The following is a 16,967-nucleotide window of genomic DNA, read 5'->3' as shown; positions in this document are numbered from 1 at the left end:
TTATTTATTGGGGGCTTGTAGGGCCGCGGCACGGCCCGGGCTGGGGGTAAGGGTAAAAGGTAAAGGGTACAAGGTAAAGGGTACAAGGTAAAGGGTTGGTCACGTCGTTCTTGAAAACAGGAACACGCGGTGACGCGCCGGGGAGCTTTGGAGGCGCCTTTTATCGGTGCCTTCCTATAGTAAAGGTGGCGCTTGTGATAATCCTCGGGAGTTCTCCGGTCTCCCCAGCACTGCCCTCCCCGTGACCGGGCGGCTCTCGGGGAAGGGCTCGGTCCTGCAGCGCTGGAGCCGCCCGTGCGGGAAGGAGGAGTCCCGCTCCGACAGCGCCTGTGTCACATCGCAAACGGGCTGCGATGCTCGGCAAGGAGCCTTGACTTGCCCCCGAAGGTGTGCGCTCACCCGGCCCCGTGGCATCACGTAGCCTGACAAAACTACAGCATCGAATTCAGTCTGGCCCCTTGTTTAACCCGTCCTTTTCCCACTGAAGTGTTGCTGTTTGATCAAAGAGGGAGACTAAAACTTCAAGTGCTCATTAGAATTAATTTCTGTCTTTAGGTGCCAGACTGAATAATTGTTCTGCTGTGTAATACAGAGCAAAATGGAAGCTATGTTTTTCTTTTCCTACTGTCTGTTGAGGGCAGAGGAATGTTTTGGTGGCAAGGAACTGTAGCCTTTTTTTTTCCTTTTTTGTTTTGGTTTGGTTTGTTTTTTTTGTTTTTTGTTTTGTTTTGTTTTTAGTCAAAACAGTGCAAAATCTGTAGGAGAAGAACACTAAAAATATATTGCTATACTTTGAGTCAAGTGTGACATTTATAACGGTAACTAGTAATTTTGGCTTTGATGCAGTTCAGTATTAGGTGTCTATTTAGTACCTGTTTTGTTGCAGTTAAAAACCCAAAACACAACAGAACTTTGAAACACCAAATCAAGTTTGTCACTGGTTGAACTTCATCTTTTCAGGACACAGTTCTTTTCCCTGATGCTGGGGTAGCTGAAAAGCATGTTTTTCTTTTCAGTGAAGTTTTCAGATGCCTGATGCTTTGATTCACAGGGAAATGACATGCATTGGCTAGCTTGTGCCTTGTACGTGGCTTGCAGGAAAGCAATTCCAACTGTGAGCAGAGGAACAGCGGAAGGAAATTACGTATCCTTAACCAGAATCCTGCGCTGTTCAGACCAAAGGTAACTTTTCTTGCTGACTTTCCAAAGACTTACAGGACTTCAAAGAGTGCTTATCACCTTGTGAAATTGGAAATAGAGAATAAAAGTTAAGTGTGTTTCTTGTTTTCTGCTTTTAAAGATAGACTTTTTATCACTGAAATGTTTGTATTATAGCTCACTGCCACAGGAGTAGGGCAGCTCCTTTGGCTCAGTACTGTGTTCGTAAAAACACTGGTTTTCAAAGTAAGATACTGACTTCCTTCACTCAAAGGAGAAAGAAGCCAGTCACTGAAGAACAGTCAATTTTTGGGGTGTGTGAAGTGTGAACTTCTGACATGAGAAACCATTTTTAATTCACTGTGAAAATATTCATATGATTTATCTCCATTTTTACATAAGAAAACTTGACTTTTCACATGTTCTTGCTAAAGTCACTAAATGAGGTCAGAATCTGATGAACAAATTTGCATCAAATGTTTATGTCCATAAAGTAATAAAGAACAGCTTCTGAAACGTTTTACTTCATTTATTAGCAATCTCATTGTTTCCTAAAAATTCTGTAGGTTGGCACAAAAAGAAGAAAGAATGTTCTTACATACTTTTTCTCCCATTTCCTCTACTGTTGAAGCATTGCTGTTGATTTAAACAATGCAGAAGTGTTCCTGTATAAACTTTTGTTTTCCAAATCAGAAATTCAGGGAATTGAACGTTCATAAATTGTTTCTGTGGTCTGGGCTATCAAAGACTAGTAACACTGAAAAAGAACATGTAGATAAAGAAGCCGAAAAGGAATTAAATACAAGTTTGCAAAGTGCAATTTACTAAAACTTAAGAGGTTTTTCATATTTTGTAGAATATTCTTAGCATTGTAGGTCTTACAGGTTGTTTTATTTAAGTTAATAAATTATTCTGAAAAATGAGGCAAGTCTGATTTCAGAGTAATCTGACTGTTGGAGTTGATTTTGTCTTTGTGAGGAAATGCCAGACCTGTGAGTACATAGTTAACATGGTTATCAGCTGAGGATCTAAAAATATTTCACGAGCTGTCTGAGCTCATCCATGTTTATGGGTGAAGGACTGGCTCTGAGTTCGTTGTCATGTTTGCAGTGCCACCATTTCCTCAGTAGTTTGGGAAGTAGAAATTGCACTTTTGTTGAAAATGTAGAGTTTATTTCTGCAGGAAAAACAAACGGCCTTTCTGATCTAACTTGTTGGGTATTTCCAGCTTGATCGAGTTTTTTAACAAGATGAAGAAGTGGGAAGACATGGCAAATTTACCATCCCAGTTCAGAGAGCGAACTGAGAGATTAGAGAGAAACTTTACTGTTTCTGCAGTCATTTTTAAGAAGTATGAGCCCATTTTTCAGGACGTTTTCAGGTATCCTCAAGAAGATCAACCTCGTCAACAGAGAGGAAGAAAACAGAGGTGTGTTTCTGTTATTTCCAGACTGATTTTAGAGCGTTACTTTAGTGAAAATATAATGAACTTGCTTGGTTGTTTTAGTAGTAATTTGACTGTATTTTCATGGTTGTTTATTGTATCAGAGTTGGTTTGTCCTTACCTGTGGTAAATTTTTCATCTCTTTTTTGGTTTCAGATCTGACAGGGGGCAGGAAATCCCGAAGCTGCTGAGTTTCTAATTATTTGGGGGTAGGGGAGAGGGGAGAGATTTCAATCAGCCTGTAGACAAGGGAAGCACTAGTGTTGCAAAGTTCAGTCTGTTTCACTGCCCAGTAACTCCCATGGATTTCTTCATCGATGCAGATCTTGTGGATATTTTACTTCATAGTGGAAGCTTTGTTTCCTTGTTACTCTGTGTGTTAGGAGTGGTGTGGAATTGAACTTGCAGGCTGAGGCTGGGGTTCTGATTGTACCTACACTAAACCTGTGTGCATCTTTCTGTATTAGCTTTAGGCAGGGTTTTGTGGGAAGGGTGTAAGATTTTGGCCACACTGTAGTAAAGCTTGGTTTTCTCTTTGAGTTATTGACTGTTGTATGATGTTTTGTCAGTTTTGTTTCATCGAGCTTATTGTCTTCTTGCTGTGTTTTCCTCCAAAAGACGACAACCATGTACTGTGACGGAAGTTTTCCAGTTTTGTTGGGTGCTGTTTGTTCATGCAAAAGGTAAGAGATCTGAAACGGATGAAATACAGCAGACATGGGTTTATTAGTCATTATTTTGTATCAGTCCTTAAAACACCAAATAGGTGCAGTGTACATATAACCTTTATTGTAAGAGCAGACTTAAAGCTTATAAGAACAGTAGAGAATTTCAGATGTTTTTCTTGATAATGACTGTTGAGAGAAAAAAGAAGGAAAAAAAGGATTAAATCCTCATTTTAGGCTTCAGTTGTTCAGTCATAGCACATATAGTCTAAAATCTTTCCTCATCAAATCTGTGTCTTGAAGAGTTCCCACATTCCTAGGCCTTGTTTCAAGTCCTGCTTTGATGAGTGTTCACTGTGAGTGATACATAAATAAGGTAGTGCTTTGGGGAAGGTAAAGACAGGATTGATATTCCACATGGAAAGAGCATCATTGTGGGTTCAAATCCACTGATAATGTCCAGTAACTTGATTTTTTTTCATAATACAACATCTATTAGGGGGAAACCAATATTTTAATGTCTTCAAGGAAAGGGATAAAAGGAATTCTGTTTTGGTTTGGGGGTGTGTGGTGGGATGTGTTTTTTCAAATTTAAAAGTGAATCAGTGTTAAGAATCCCACAAGTGTGCTTTGATTTCCTTAACTGGATGATTTTGAGGCTAGGACAGAGTAGGCTGTGGCAATATAGAATGGCCTGGCACTAATTTTGTTCAGCACAGAACTTTTTTTACAAAGCCTTTCTTTCTACACTGTGCCACACTGCAGAGGGATCCTGGCAGCAGTACTGAACCCTCAGCACCACATCGCTGTACGAAGGTCAGGAAGGGTGTGCTGCTGAGCACAAGTGCTGCACTGAGCACTCTGTCCTGTGAAGAAGATGCCTTTTTGTAAGGCTGCAGATTTCACCTTATTGCACAAGAGAAATCTTTCCTAGACAAGTGTGGTGCTTTCAGCCCTGAAACACAGCGTGATTTCATCCACTGAGCCCAGAGGAGACTTAGTACTGTACTTATTTCCAGTCAGTCAGGACTTCACTTCCTTAGCGTAGGCAGGCAGCTGAGAGAATAAGTAGGTCAGTCTGAAAAATCACAGATTTTTCTTTTCCTTTCTGTAAAGTCCTTATTTCTGTGGGAAGCCTGGATGGTTGACAAGGTGCAGAGGGACTTCATGGTTCTTCCTGTTGCTAAATGATTGATTAATATGTTTGAGTAACTGCATCATTGATTGACTACATCTTAATTAGCAAGCAGTTTCAGACATGCTAACTAACCTTATGGAGAATACCTTGTTGATAATGCATCCAACTGAATTTTAAAAGAAAAATAATTACAGTACACAGAAGCTGTAAAGTTACTAGGTGATTATTAAAGTGTGGCAGCACAAAAATGGAAACTGAATGTTGACTATTAAGGCATTAGGTGTTGGTGTGAGGTTTTGTTGTGTGTGTTTTGGGGGTGAGCAGTAAATCCTTATTACAGCAACCACACATCAGTGGCAGGCCCAGGCTTGTCTGTTCCTGCAGCCCATTGCCTTCAGTTCACGCACTGCACACGGAGGGAGCCCCTTGCTTAGTGGGACTGTGCTTCTGGTATACTGTTTGTAAGGATCTTTAAACTCTTCTATTTCTTTGTTTAAAATCAATGGGGGAAAAAAATCTCTGCTGCACTGAGATAACATGTTTTTTATTATTTGATACGAGGTTGTGAAAGTGAGCATTGTTTGAAATGTCAGCAACAAAAAATTATTATGGAACTACTGGTACTGTGCAATTATATTTATTTTTGACTATGCTGACAGTAATGACTGCCATGGTAGTTGTCGTGGTTGTGAAGTTGAACCTATGTTATGACAGTTACTTTGAGAATTTTATTGATTTAAGTTTTTCTAATAGTATTTAGGACTTTCATTGTTTTGCTGTGAACTTCTAATGATTTGGAAATAACTGATAAGTGGGTAAAGTTAATTAAAATTTCATCTAGGGTTCATTATTTTAAATAGTTTAAATTCTCTGCATTGAAGTTATTTTTCTTCTAACAAACACAGAACCAGAAAATAACATAAATTTGAACAAACTAGTGTGTTACTGATAGAACACATCAAAATGAATATACGATTACAGAATTTTTCTCAATTATGCTGTTATTTTTCTAAGTGAGTTTATTACTTTATGATAGATTTCTTCAAGAATTTAAATCTGTTCTTCAGAGTGGGTTCAGCTAAGTGATTTGGAGCTTCCCTGAGGAAATTATTATTATTTAAGGAGTAATAGAAACATCATGCTGTGCATAAAAAATAATGGAATTGTGATTTATGATATTAATTAATTGTATAGTTTATTTTACAAAACTGTTTTTAGCTATGGCCACTCCTCTAGAGGAATATCATAAACATAAATGAGTTCAATAAAGAGTAATGACTCTGAATGTGATCTTTGTGGAAGGTAATAAAAGAGTGAAGAGGTTACAAGGACTCTTTCCTGCAGGAAGATAATAAATAAAAAATACTTAATAAACCAGATCAGAGATAGGCACATTTTAGCTCTTCTGTAAAGCACAAGAGAAATAAAGTTACATTTATTACTATTTATAATGACCGTGCCCCCAGCAAAATTTTTGTAAGAAAACAGATTGTTAAAAAAAAAAAATCAGACTTTGAGTTAAATAGAGATTTGTTCTGGAGAGTGAGGGGCAGGGGCTGAAGGAGGGAGCAGTTTCTAGGCCATCTGAAAACCTGGGTCTAGCCTTGCCAAGGTTAAAGTTCTTTGCAACTTTTTACAGCAATGCAAAGTCAAAGAAAAGGGGAAAAGTTGAGTCTCAGAACACCTCCTACCCCTCCTTGGCCTTCAGAGCAGGATTTGCTTTGGGCAGGTGCAGTGGGAATCCAGTGAAGGACGTGACTCTGCCAGGCAGTGGGGCTGGTGCTGCCAGAGTTAGGGAAGCACATTTTTCTTCCTTGAGGCAGTTTGCGCTGCTTTGAGTTATTTAAGCACTGGTTAATGAGATTACTGTGAATGAGGGAGCAGCAACAGCATATTTGTCAACATTTTGGTATTGTTTGACTTCAAAACAGCACAATATATTTGAATTCCTTCACAGTTATTGTTTCTGAAAAAATATTTTACTTTCGTATTTCTTTTATGTTGCTAAATGTGAGTCTGCTTTACTGCCTGTGTTGCTATCCAGATATTTATAGTCAGCAAAGTCTGTGTTTCCAGGATTCCATTATTCATTGTAATACAAACGTCAACAGTGTTTTGGTTAAAAAATGTTCAATTCCATGCCATTTTTTTGTCTTATGTCTTTCTAATATTGCAGGAAATTTTCCTATGATCAGTGATGACTTGGTCAATTCCTACCATCTCTTGTTATGTGCTTTGGATCTCGTGTATGGAAATGCTCTGCAGTGTCCTAACCGTAAAGAACTCCTGAATCCTAATTTTCAGGGTATGTTGAAAAAAAAAGTTGATTTGAAATACATGAGAATTAATATTTTCTGTTTCTGGCTATGCAATTCTAATTCCATTAATGTAGTAATAACAGACTAGTGAATTTTGTCAATAATACATTAAGTCAAGAATTTGATGTACTGTGGAAATACCCTTGAAGGAAGCTTGATAGTAATAATTTGAGTTAATGAGGGTTTAATATCAGTGAAAAAGTGCATAGTGACGCAGCCATCACTGGACACAGTAAGACTGGAATGTTCCCGTGATGCAGCAGTTTGGAAAGACCCGGGGCTCAAACGGGAGATTTGTTTCTCTCTCATTTCTGGATTGCTGCTGTTCTCTTTCTGAAGAGAATGGAGGTATAGGTTGACTTGATAACCACAAATGCAAATGAATGGTGAGAAGTTGCCACTGAGTTTCTGATGTAACTCTTCCCAGACTTGCATTTCATTTTCAGTGCTGTACAGTATTGGCCTGTACTTGCAGCGCTTTGGATGTGACCTGGGACCCTTATCTCAAATAAATATTGTAGTTACAAGTGTTTGATTTTTTTCCCTATTGGAATTGATATATTTAATTTTTATCACTTAGTCACTAATGTTCTTAAATCTCTAACTTAAAATTTGCTTTCGATAACATTACCCAGTTGAGTGGGCATTATGTAATTAGTAGCTCTTTCAAAGGAACTAGTTAGTTTACTGTTTTAATTTCATACTAGCTTGACTACACAGCTTAGAATCTAAGTTTAATAAGAAAACAGGATATGGATTTGCAAAATTATATCATACAATATTCTTAATTGTAGGTCTACCTGAAGACTTCCATAGTAAGGATTATAAAGTATCATCTGATCCTCCCTGCATCATTGAAAAACTGTGTTCTTTACATTATGGATTAGTTTTAGAAGCAAAAGGTATAAAGGAACATTTTTGGAAGCCATATATTCGGAAGCTTTTTGACAAAAAGGTTCGTCAGTAAATTTGTAATGTAGAAAAATCTCTCCTTACTTGTTAGCTTCAAAACGTTTCTAAGAAGTGAAGTGCCCATCGTTTGTTCTTAAATGTCTTACAGCTCTTAAAAGGAAAAGATGAAAATCTGACTGGGTTTCTAGATCCTGGGAACTTTGGAGATAGCGTGTAAGTCACTGTGGTGTGCTTTGTGTGAGTGTCCCTCTGTAACCCAGCTGCCCTTGTTACCTTATCTGAGCACTGGTAGCTGCCTCGTGTGTTTAGTAATGGCCATCCACCACTGCCTTCCAGTTCCTGCGAGTGCTGTGGGCTGAGGCCTGCTTGAAAGAGGAGTGATGTTTCAGGATGGTGGTATCTGATGTCTGCTTTTACTCTTGTGTTTCTCTTTCCAGGATTTTTTTTTTTGTATGTAACTCAAAGAGTTACTGTGAAAATGCTGTGGGAGCACGTTGAGTAGGAAGTGGGAGGGAAAGAATTGGGTGTGGTGGTGTTTAGAGATGTTTATGGGTGTGAATTACTTTATTTTAATGATACAAAAATGGTTCAGTGTAGTTTATGATACGATGCTGTGTAAATTTTGAGGAGTTTCCACAAAGTAAGAGTTCTCAGTATTTTACTGCATTTTTCCTGCAGCTGGATAAATGGCAGGGCATCAGATACGTAGGGAGAATAATGTCCTTGCCGCTGTTATGTTTAAGGTGCTGTAGATCTTAAAGGAGCTTCAGTGCTTCAGTGAGGGTCAAAAGAAATCTGAAGTAGACTTCCCTCAGGCCAGAACTGTGTTTGTTGTGTGAGCAGGTGAACAAAGCAGTCTAAATAAAGGGGGTTTGTCTGTCTTTCCTTCCTGCTGTAGAAAAGCCATCAACAAGGCCTATGAGGAGTATGTTCTGTCAGTGGGAAATCTCGATGAGCGAATCTTCCTTGGCGAGGATGCAGATGAAGAAATTGGAACTCTCACAAGGTGCTTAAACACGCCTTCAGGAATGGAAACAGCTGAAAGGGTACAAGTGAAGAACAATTTGCAGCAGCATTTTGACAGGGTGAGTATGGCATGGTCTGTGTTGCTGTTTTTATATGCCACCTTCCCTCACAGTCTATGGAGACAGAAATAAGACACACCTAGGAGTGTGGGGAGAAAATGGGAGGAGTATTGGGAGCTAGACTTCATGGTGAAGAATGTAATGTGTTTGTTAAAATAAGTAATTGTGTGGTTAGGTGATTAGAAGGTGCATTGATTTTGCTGTGTGCTAATTGAAGGGATGTCCTTTATGTTACATTATTTTAATGCGATGGCTTGATCGGATGCAAATAAACTAAAATGCTGATCAGAAGAACTTCTCATATTAGAGATTAAACCTGCTGAAAGGAAACCCTAGCTCAGTACACTTTTCGTATGAGGTGCAGCTACCTTTGTTACTCAGGGGCTAGGAAGGGAGTACTGGGGTTTGGGGGGATTTTTTAGATTGGTCTAGTTGTTTCACACTTTAATTCCAACATCTGCATTTCAGCACAGGTCACATCCCCTCTGTTTATACAGAACGGTTTGATACAAACATATGAGCAACACAGACAAATTCTTCATTGCTGGTTCTTACCTGAGTCATGGTCTGGTTTGGGCTGTTTGATTGGGGGCCATTTTTTTACCATAACACAGAGTAAGAATTCTGCAGATTGATGTTTCTAGGTTATGATCTTTATCAAAGTTTATAAAAGTGTGCATATGTATATGTGGTTATATTTTTGTTTTCAGTCCAAATCACTTAGGATCACAACCCCCCTTACTGGCCGCAAGTACATTAAAGAGAGCAACCCATATGTGACACCTGTTTCCATAGCAACCTACAGCCTGAGCCGCCTGCACACGATGCTGGCAGGGCTGAAAAATGCCCCCAGTGAAAATCTGGAGCAAATACTCAGGTAAATTTGATGTTTAGCCAAATAATCCTATTTTCTATTCTAGTTTTAATAACAAACATTAATTCTGAACAGTGTAATTTAAAATGCGAGCCAGTCTTTTACTCCTGGAGTAAAATGGAATCCAGAGAGACATTTACATTTCAAAGGAATAATCTCTTTATTTAGACACATCTGTCCTTAGAGACTGATAAACATCCACCATTTAAAACCCAACAGTTTTGAGCTTCTCTAACCACAAGTTGCCAGTATAAATTGTCAAGACTTTTCTTCCTGCTTAGCAAATGGCACTACATAGGAAATCACTCCATACTGTAGGAGAGGCAAACTGCACCTTATTTGCCATGTGGATAAACTGTTGCTTCAGGAATAATGTATTTTTAAACAATTTTTATGTCATGTGGAAAGTGCTGTTTAAATATCTCTCCTTGATCATGAAAAGATGAACATATTTACTGCAGTCTATACAATAATATGATGTTTTGCAGTTAGACACATTTGGATCTGTTTGTATTGCTGTGCAATATATTTCCTTTTTTCTGTGCTTTCAACATATAAAAAATAGGGGGCTTTTGGTCTTTGTAAGAATAGTATATTGAAAATGTTTAGTTTTTATTTCAGGTCGTGTTCCAGAGATCCTTCTCAATCCATTGCAAACAGAGTAAAAGAAATGCACGAAGTGTACTGTCAGAGCACACAGTCTGAAGGAGAATTCAGTAATTTTTCCAAAGGTGGGAAACATTTTGCTTATCCAGATAAGAATTAAAATGCCTGTAAACGCATCCATCTCTTGTAATTAAGTTTTACATACAGGTTATGCTTTAGCACAAGTGGCTTTTCTACTTCTCTTGACTTTTCATGTATTCTTTAGACAGCAAATTTCAATGCTGTGTAAAATTTTATAATCAGCCTTAGTTTGAATCACTGGAATTTGATCATGCTTTGAGTACTAGAGAAGTGAAAAGCACTGTTAAGTGTACCACTTTTTCTCTCAAATATAAGAATATTAGTGATGGCATGGATTTCTATGATGGTAGAGAAAATCTGAGTAACTGTAGTCTTTAAAAACTCAACAGCAATTTTAGCTTACATGTGAGGATGGATTAGTACAGGTATTAAAATCCTGCCAGTAAAAACACAAAAACACAACTTGCAAAGTTGTCTTGATATCTGAAGTGCCTGAAGATGGATTGAATATGAGGAAGATGCTCTTGACCTTGTTTCTTAATAAGGCCTTCCTTTGTTCTTGTCAACTTAGTTGCTTCAGTGCTTTTTGTTGCACAGTGCAAGGTGGATCCTTACAGGTGTATTTTTCATTGCATTTTCTGAATTGGAATTGTGTACATTATAGCAATGTTAAGGATTGTTCTTATACATGGTGATGTCACCGAAATCTGGGTTCAGTAGCAAGTTATTCTGCTCTGCATTCACAAGTCAGTGCAATGTAGGAGAAGGATCCCTACTTTAACTGGTTTAGTCCTGAAAGTATTGTAGCCACAGAAGCACAGAAATCCACACAAGCTACTGTTGCATCTCTGTACCTGAAGATGAAGAAGATAATGCTTTTATGTTGCATTTTACAATATTGCTTTTATTTAAACTTCCTGCAGATGTTGCTAGTAAACATTTTCGTCGTGCTGAGATGCTCTACTACAAGGTCTTGGAGTCAGTCATTGAGCAAGAAAGGAAGAGACTGGGAGACGCTGACTTATCTGTAAGGAAAACTAATCAAAGGGTTCCTCACTTTTAAAGTTGGACCTGCAAAAAAAGAACACAGATGTAGAGCAGAATTGTCAGCTATTTAAAATGAGGGTAAATCTCTGAGAAGAACCCTGTAAGTACACCTGAATGGAAGAAAAAAGGTTCAAGAAATTATTTGTGTTTGCAAACACAAAGATAGATGAAATTTTTAATGAGTAAAGGAGGGCTCATTTTGAATTCTGTTCTGTCCCTTACAAAATAGCTTCACTTTTTGTAAGCTTGAGAATCTTGCTGTTGAGACAATAAAAAAAGTTGTTTATTGTTCTATAGTTACACTGTAAAATAAGCTTTAAAATTTGCAACTCTTGCAGGCAATACTGGAGCAAGATGTGTTTCACAGGTCTCTGCTGGCATGTTGCCTGGAGATCATTACCTTTACATACAACCCACCTGGAAACTTCCCGTTCATCACCGAAATCTTTGACATTCCAGTTTATCATTTTTACAAGGTAATGTGTTGGATAGCTAGAAATGCTGATCAGGTCATGAGTGCTCATTGACCTGTATGACAGTATAGGATTGAGTCATAGTAATGCAGCCTTCATATTTCTAATAGTCTCTTCTTCCATGAAAATCAAGTATTGGACTTAGATCTTTGTTTAAGAATCAATGTATGAAACAAGTACGTTATGTTGATCATAATTATCCACTGCACAGGTAATTGAGGTTTTCATTAGAGCAGAGGATGGCCTTTGTCGGGAAGTGGTAAAACACCTGAACCACATTGAAGAGCAGATCCTGGAAAGTATGGCATGGAAACGGGAATCTGTACTGTGGGACAGGATCAGAGAGAATGAAAACAAAGTTCCTACTTGTGAAGAGGTGAGCACATCTTTCAGTGTGTTACACTGCTTTCATAATCAGACAGAGGCCTTTGTACCCTGAAGGAGAGGCCTTACGAGGCCCAGTAGCAATCCCACCATCCCAGCCCATCCCCATCCCAGGGAAGGCAGTACGTGCAGTGCAGTGTGCTCTGGCCTGGTTAGAGTCATCTCTGTGGAGACATCTGCAACAGAGACAGGCAGCAGAGAAAATTCTCACCCAGTATTTTATCTAGTATTTTATTGGTTAGCAGAACAATGAACAAAAATGGTCAAGCAGGAAAGTCTCACTTGAAAAGATTATTAAGCAAGAATGTGGTAAAAAGTACACACAGCAGTAGTCACAGAAAGACTATTACAGTGTGTATCTTCCAGAGCAGCACAATCACTATGCACTACTGGTTTTCTTGGGCTAGTTTGGCTTAGGGTAAGTTGGTCACTTTTCTTGTTCTTTTTCCACAGAGTTTTGCTGTTCAAAATCTGTAGTGCTGTAGCTTTTAAAAATTTGCTATGTAGTTAATGTGTGATAGAGACACTCTAATAAAAGGATAAATATTTTAGGTAATGCCACCTCAGTACTTCGAGAAATCTGCTGGGAACAGTGTTGTAGGTTCACCATTGACACCACGGCGAATAAACGAGGTTCGTGCTGAAAGTGGAGGACTGGGAAAAGGTGAGATTTTTTAAAAGCAGAACATGCTATGCATTGCTTAGCTAGATTAAATTATGTAAGGAAGGACGCTGCTTTAATGCCAATGTACAGTTAGCTGTAAACACATTTGTGAATGGTATTTGTATTGCAACTCACAGAGTTGCATCAGAGGTGTAAGACTGATGGATTCATTGTATCACTGAACTAAATACTGCTTTGATAGGGTGTTCTCAGGTGATAGATACGAACAGCATGTGTGTATGTATGTGTTAAACAGTATTTATACAGGCACACACACAACTTATGCTCTAATTGGTTTGCTTTATTACTATGCCAGGAGAGAAACTCCACTATATATTGAGTTATGTGACATCTCAAACTTTTTTTGCTAGAAGAAATAAAATATAATACATGAACTTAGAAAAATATTAAACACAGCATTATCTAAGATTAAGTCATCTCTAAAAGCAGTATGTACTTCCAGAAATTCTTTCCTGAAGAGCTTTGAATGACAGATTTTGGTTTGCATTAGATTTCCATCACCTAGTTGTAGAAGAAGGGATTATAAAACAAGAGTTAAATCTATATTTATATATGTGTGTGTGTTTTTCTTCCCCAGGCCTTTCCTCCCCTCCAGCCACCCTGTACGACAGGTACAGCTCTCCCACAGCCAACCCCACGCGGCGGCGCCTGTTCGCTGACAATGACAGTGCCCCCGAGGGTGGCACCGCGGTGAGGGTGCCCCCGCAGCCCGTGGTGAGCACGGTGCCAGTGCAGAACGTGAGCCCCGAGGCCGTGTCCGTGACTCCTGTGCCTGGCCAGACCCTGGTGACCGTGGCAACGGCCACCGTGACAGCCAACAACGGGCAGACGGTGACAATACCAGTGCAAGGTGAGGGAAAAGCTGCTGCACAACTATTCAGGCTTGTTCCCATCAGAGTATTAGAATACAGCCAAGAAGAGAGGGGGGAACGGTTGGCCAGAAAAAAGTATGTTCATAAGGATTCATAAGTAGGAAAAATAGTTTGAATAGACAAGCAGAGTTTAAGGACGGAGCATGTAGAGCATGAGGATGTTCTTCTGACTGCCAGGGTCTGTTTTATAAAACAGTTGTTTCAGTAAGCCCTCCTGGAACTGAGAGGGGATGAAAGCTGCATTAGTATGAAAACCTTAGTTCAGCTTCATTATCTTCTTGTCTTAGGATGAAGTTTCCAAAGTATTTTGATTAAACAATCTCATGTATAATATGCTAAGTGTATAGTTATAAGCAGCTAATAAGAACTGAATTGTTTTAAAAAACTCAAAACCACAAACACACACACATGTCCCCCACAGAACTTGCCCTTACTTCAGGCTCTTTTTGTTAAATTACAGGTATTGCCAATGAAAATGGAGGAATAACTTTCTTCCCAGTCCAAGTAAATGTAGGTACCCAGCCCCAGGCTGTGTCTGGGCCCATGCAGCCTCTGAGTGCCCAGACTCTGGCTGGCACCCTGAACACTCAGATGACTGGGGCAGCACTGCAGTTGCCAGGCCAGTTAACAGTGCAGCAGATCTCCCCTGGCGAGCAGAGACACACCCAGCACTTCACTGCCACAGCTGTCAGGCCTCGCAAGATGGGCTCTCTTTCACTCTTCTTCAGAAAGGTACTTCTTGATCTAAGGTTGCTTTGCTTAGTTCTTATTTTGGTAAACCTGCAGTAATTTAAACAATACACACTTATTGGTTGTAATAATGAGGGTGTATTTAATTTAATCTATACCTTTAGTTATTCATACACACAGAGTAGTTTTCTCCTGCAGGCCACTTCTCACTAGCAAAGGAGTGTGCTAGCACATCAGGACTTGGAAATAGATTCTGTACTTGGCCAGCAGGTTCTTAAAGGTGTCCCTTTTCTTGAAGGCTCTTCCAAAGAAAGAGGTTCTCTTTTGAGACTTTCTGGTTTATTCAGTACAGGGGTTTCTGTAGGCAATGCAGTGCCCTTTCTGGGCTCAGGACAGCTTAAAGGCTCAGGACAGATTTAAGCTTCAAACAGATGTTTTCTTAGCACTGACACCAGTACTGAGAATGTCTGTGTCTTGTAAGTAAAAAAGTTAAATTTGAATTTAGTTACTCTTCTCTTGGCTTAGCACTGGCACAAGCTCTACAGGCGTGCAAATCTGAACTACTCTTGCTGGGTCAGAAAAGCAGTGTTGCTGTGGCCCTGAGCACAGTGTCCATTGCCACAGGTGTATCATTTGGCCAGTGTTCGTCTGAGGGATCTCTGTGTCAAACTTGATGTGTCTGATGAGCTGCGCAAAAAGATCTGGACATGCTTTGAGTATTCCTTGGTGCACTGCCCTGAAATCATGATGGACAGACACCTGGATCAGCTGCTGATGTGTGCCATCTATGTCATGACTAAGGTAAAATGTGAACAAAGAAAAAGCAAACAAAAACTCCTTTAATACTTAATATTCCAAATACTACAATTCCTCAAAAAACCTCAAACCAAGAAACACACAGAGAACCACCCCCAAACAAAACAAAATACAAAAACCCACAGACAAACTGAGAACCTTTTCTGTGCATCCCCCTTCCGTTAGGTTACTAATGAAGACAGATCATTCCAGAACATCATGCGCTGCTACCGGACACAGCCGCAAGCCAAGAGTCACGTGAGCACAGTCACAATTTAAATATGTGGGGTCTGGTTTATTAAATGCCTTTGTTCTATTGTGGGAACAGATCATTTGGCAAAGCAACGTTTATTATTAAGGGGATGCAGTCCATGAGTCATTCCCAAAAGAGAGTGGTCATATCCAAAATCCTGCACTACTGAAAGCTTTCTATGCTAAACTATAACTAAAATAGAAAATGTCTTTACTTAAAACCTAAGGAGGCAGTACCCATGGGGTATTATTCCTCTTAGGAGGCTGTATTTTTACTGCAAGCAGCCGTTTGGTACCACAGGCAGCAGATGTGTCATGCAGGCAGTTGTTCCCTGGCTGGGTACCTGCTGCACCCTCCCCTGCTCACGCTGCTCCCTGTCCCCGCAGGTCTATCGCAGTGTCCTGATCAAGGGCCGCCGCCACCGCCGCCACTCCGGCAGCAGCGACAGCAGCAGCCAGCAGAACTCACCTACGGACAGGAGCAAAGACAGGAACAAAGAAAGAAGTGAGTGATGACAAATGCCAGGTGTTTGGGTTTAATTCAATTTCCAAAACCGTGCGTAAAGTAAGAGTCGGATTTTGTGTTGTCCCACCCTAAACAGTTCCTCCTTTGATAAACTTAGACACAGTTAAAAATACATTGATAACATTTAAGAGTTGCTCTAACTTAAGGTTTTTATTGCACCCACTCTGGACAGTTTCAAATCTCTCCCCACATGCACTTACCTTGGGAATTTGCTGTGCTGGTCTGAACTCTGAATTTGCAGAATGAGGAAATCTGGGCTAGCCCAGGTTCACAGTTACTCTTATCACAACCACAGAGCTGCAGCATTTCTTTTGTAGCACTGTCTGTCTGCAGAGATAGGACCACCACCACAGCATTGATTTCAGTATAGCTGACAGCTCTGAAGATCCTTCTCTTGCTGTGTGAACTGACACATTTTCCTTGAATTAACTTGTATAAAGGAAACTGAAGAAGTGATGCTGTGTATTCCTACCAGCAGTTTCCAAGATATTTAACAGATGATGGTAGAAGCTGTAGGTATTAATATTTTCTGTCACAGGGAGGTGGCAGGGAGGGAAGGGAAAAAATACATATATTTTGCAACTTTCCACATTAAATTAGTATGAAGTATGACCAAGCCAAGTATTTCTCCTACTAACAGAAAAAACTACCATTCTTTACTTGAAAAGGTGACAGGTGGCAACAAGGAAGAGCTAGAAGTATAACACAAATGCTGTAAAATGGAGTTTCAGCTCTTTTTATATTGTCATGCAACTCAGCTCCTAGGGAAAATCCCTTGCAGTTTATCCAGTAAGAAGTCAGACATCAACAAAGCTTTTATGTACGGGAAAACGCTCAGGGATCAAAACGGGCAGCACTTTTGGTGGCAGCAGGTTCCGGTCCCTGTTTCCCAAGGGTGGCTGGCTGTGTGTGTGCAGGGGAGTGTCTGGGCCTGCAGGGCTGGCAGTGCCTGAGCAGTGTGG

At 39.8% G+C, this 16,967-nt stretch overlaps 1 protein-coding gene across 1 annotated transcript; it reads left to right on the top strand.

Annotated features, from left to right (window-relative positions):
• The first annotated feature begins 1,023 nt into the window (after window positions 1-1,023).
• Window positions 1,024-16,347, top strand: LOC103620310 (retinoblastoma-like protein 2). Its single transcript, XM_017740996.1, has 18 exons — window positions 1,024-1,182; window positions 2,387-2,587; window positions 3,221-3,285; window positions 6,582-6,710; window positions 7,518-7,678; window positions 7,784-7,848; window positions 8,534-8,720; window positions 9,431-9,597; window positions 10,216-10,325; window positions 11,205-11,308; window positions 11,667-11,804; window positions 12,013-12,177; window positions 12,738-12,849; window positions 13,448-13,720; window positions 14,203-14,474; window positions 15,057-15,233; window positions 15,414-15,485; window positions 15,867-16,347. The coding sequence occupies exons 1-18, from the start codon at window positions 1,061-1,063 to the stop codon at window positions 15,990-15,992; spliced, it is 2,646 nt and encodes an 881-aa protein (XP_017596485.1). The 5' UTR covers window positions 1,024-1,060; the 3' UTR covers window positions 15,993-16,347.
• Window positions 16,348-16,967: the final 620 nt, after the last annotated feature.

The sequence above is a fragment of the Corvus brachyrhynchos genome, unplaced genomic scaffold, assembly GCF_000691975.1.
Source record: "Corvus brachyrhynchos isolate BGI_N302 unplaced genomic scaffold, ASM69197v1 scaffold26, whole genome shotgun sequence".
Taxonomy (NCBI): domain Eukaryota; kingdom Metazoa; phylum Chordata; class Aves; order Passeriformes; family Corvidae; genus Corvus; species Corvus brachyrhynchos.
This window is presented reverse-complemented; position numbering and strand designations above follow the sequence as displayed.

Excerpts from the sequence above, each read along its gene's own strand:
- LOC103620310 (XM_017740996.1), top strand. The coding sequence starts at position 1,061 with ATGCATTGGCTAGCTTGTGCCTTGTACGTGGCTTGCAGGAAAGCAATT. Across the intron at positions 10,326-11,204 it reads ATTCAGTAATTTTTCCAAAG|ATGTTGCTAGTAAACATTTT; the intron begins GTGGGAAACATT and ends AACTTCCTGCAG. Across the intron at positions 11,805-12,012 it reads CAGTTTATCATTTTTACAAG|GTAATTGAGGTTTTCATTAG; the intron begins GTAATGTGTTGG and ends TCCACTGCACAG.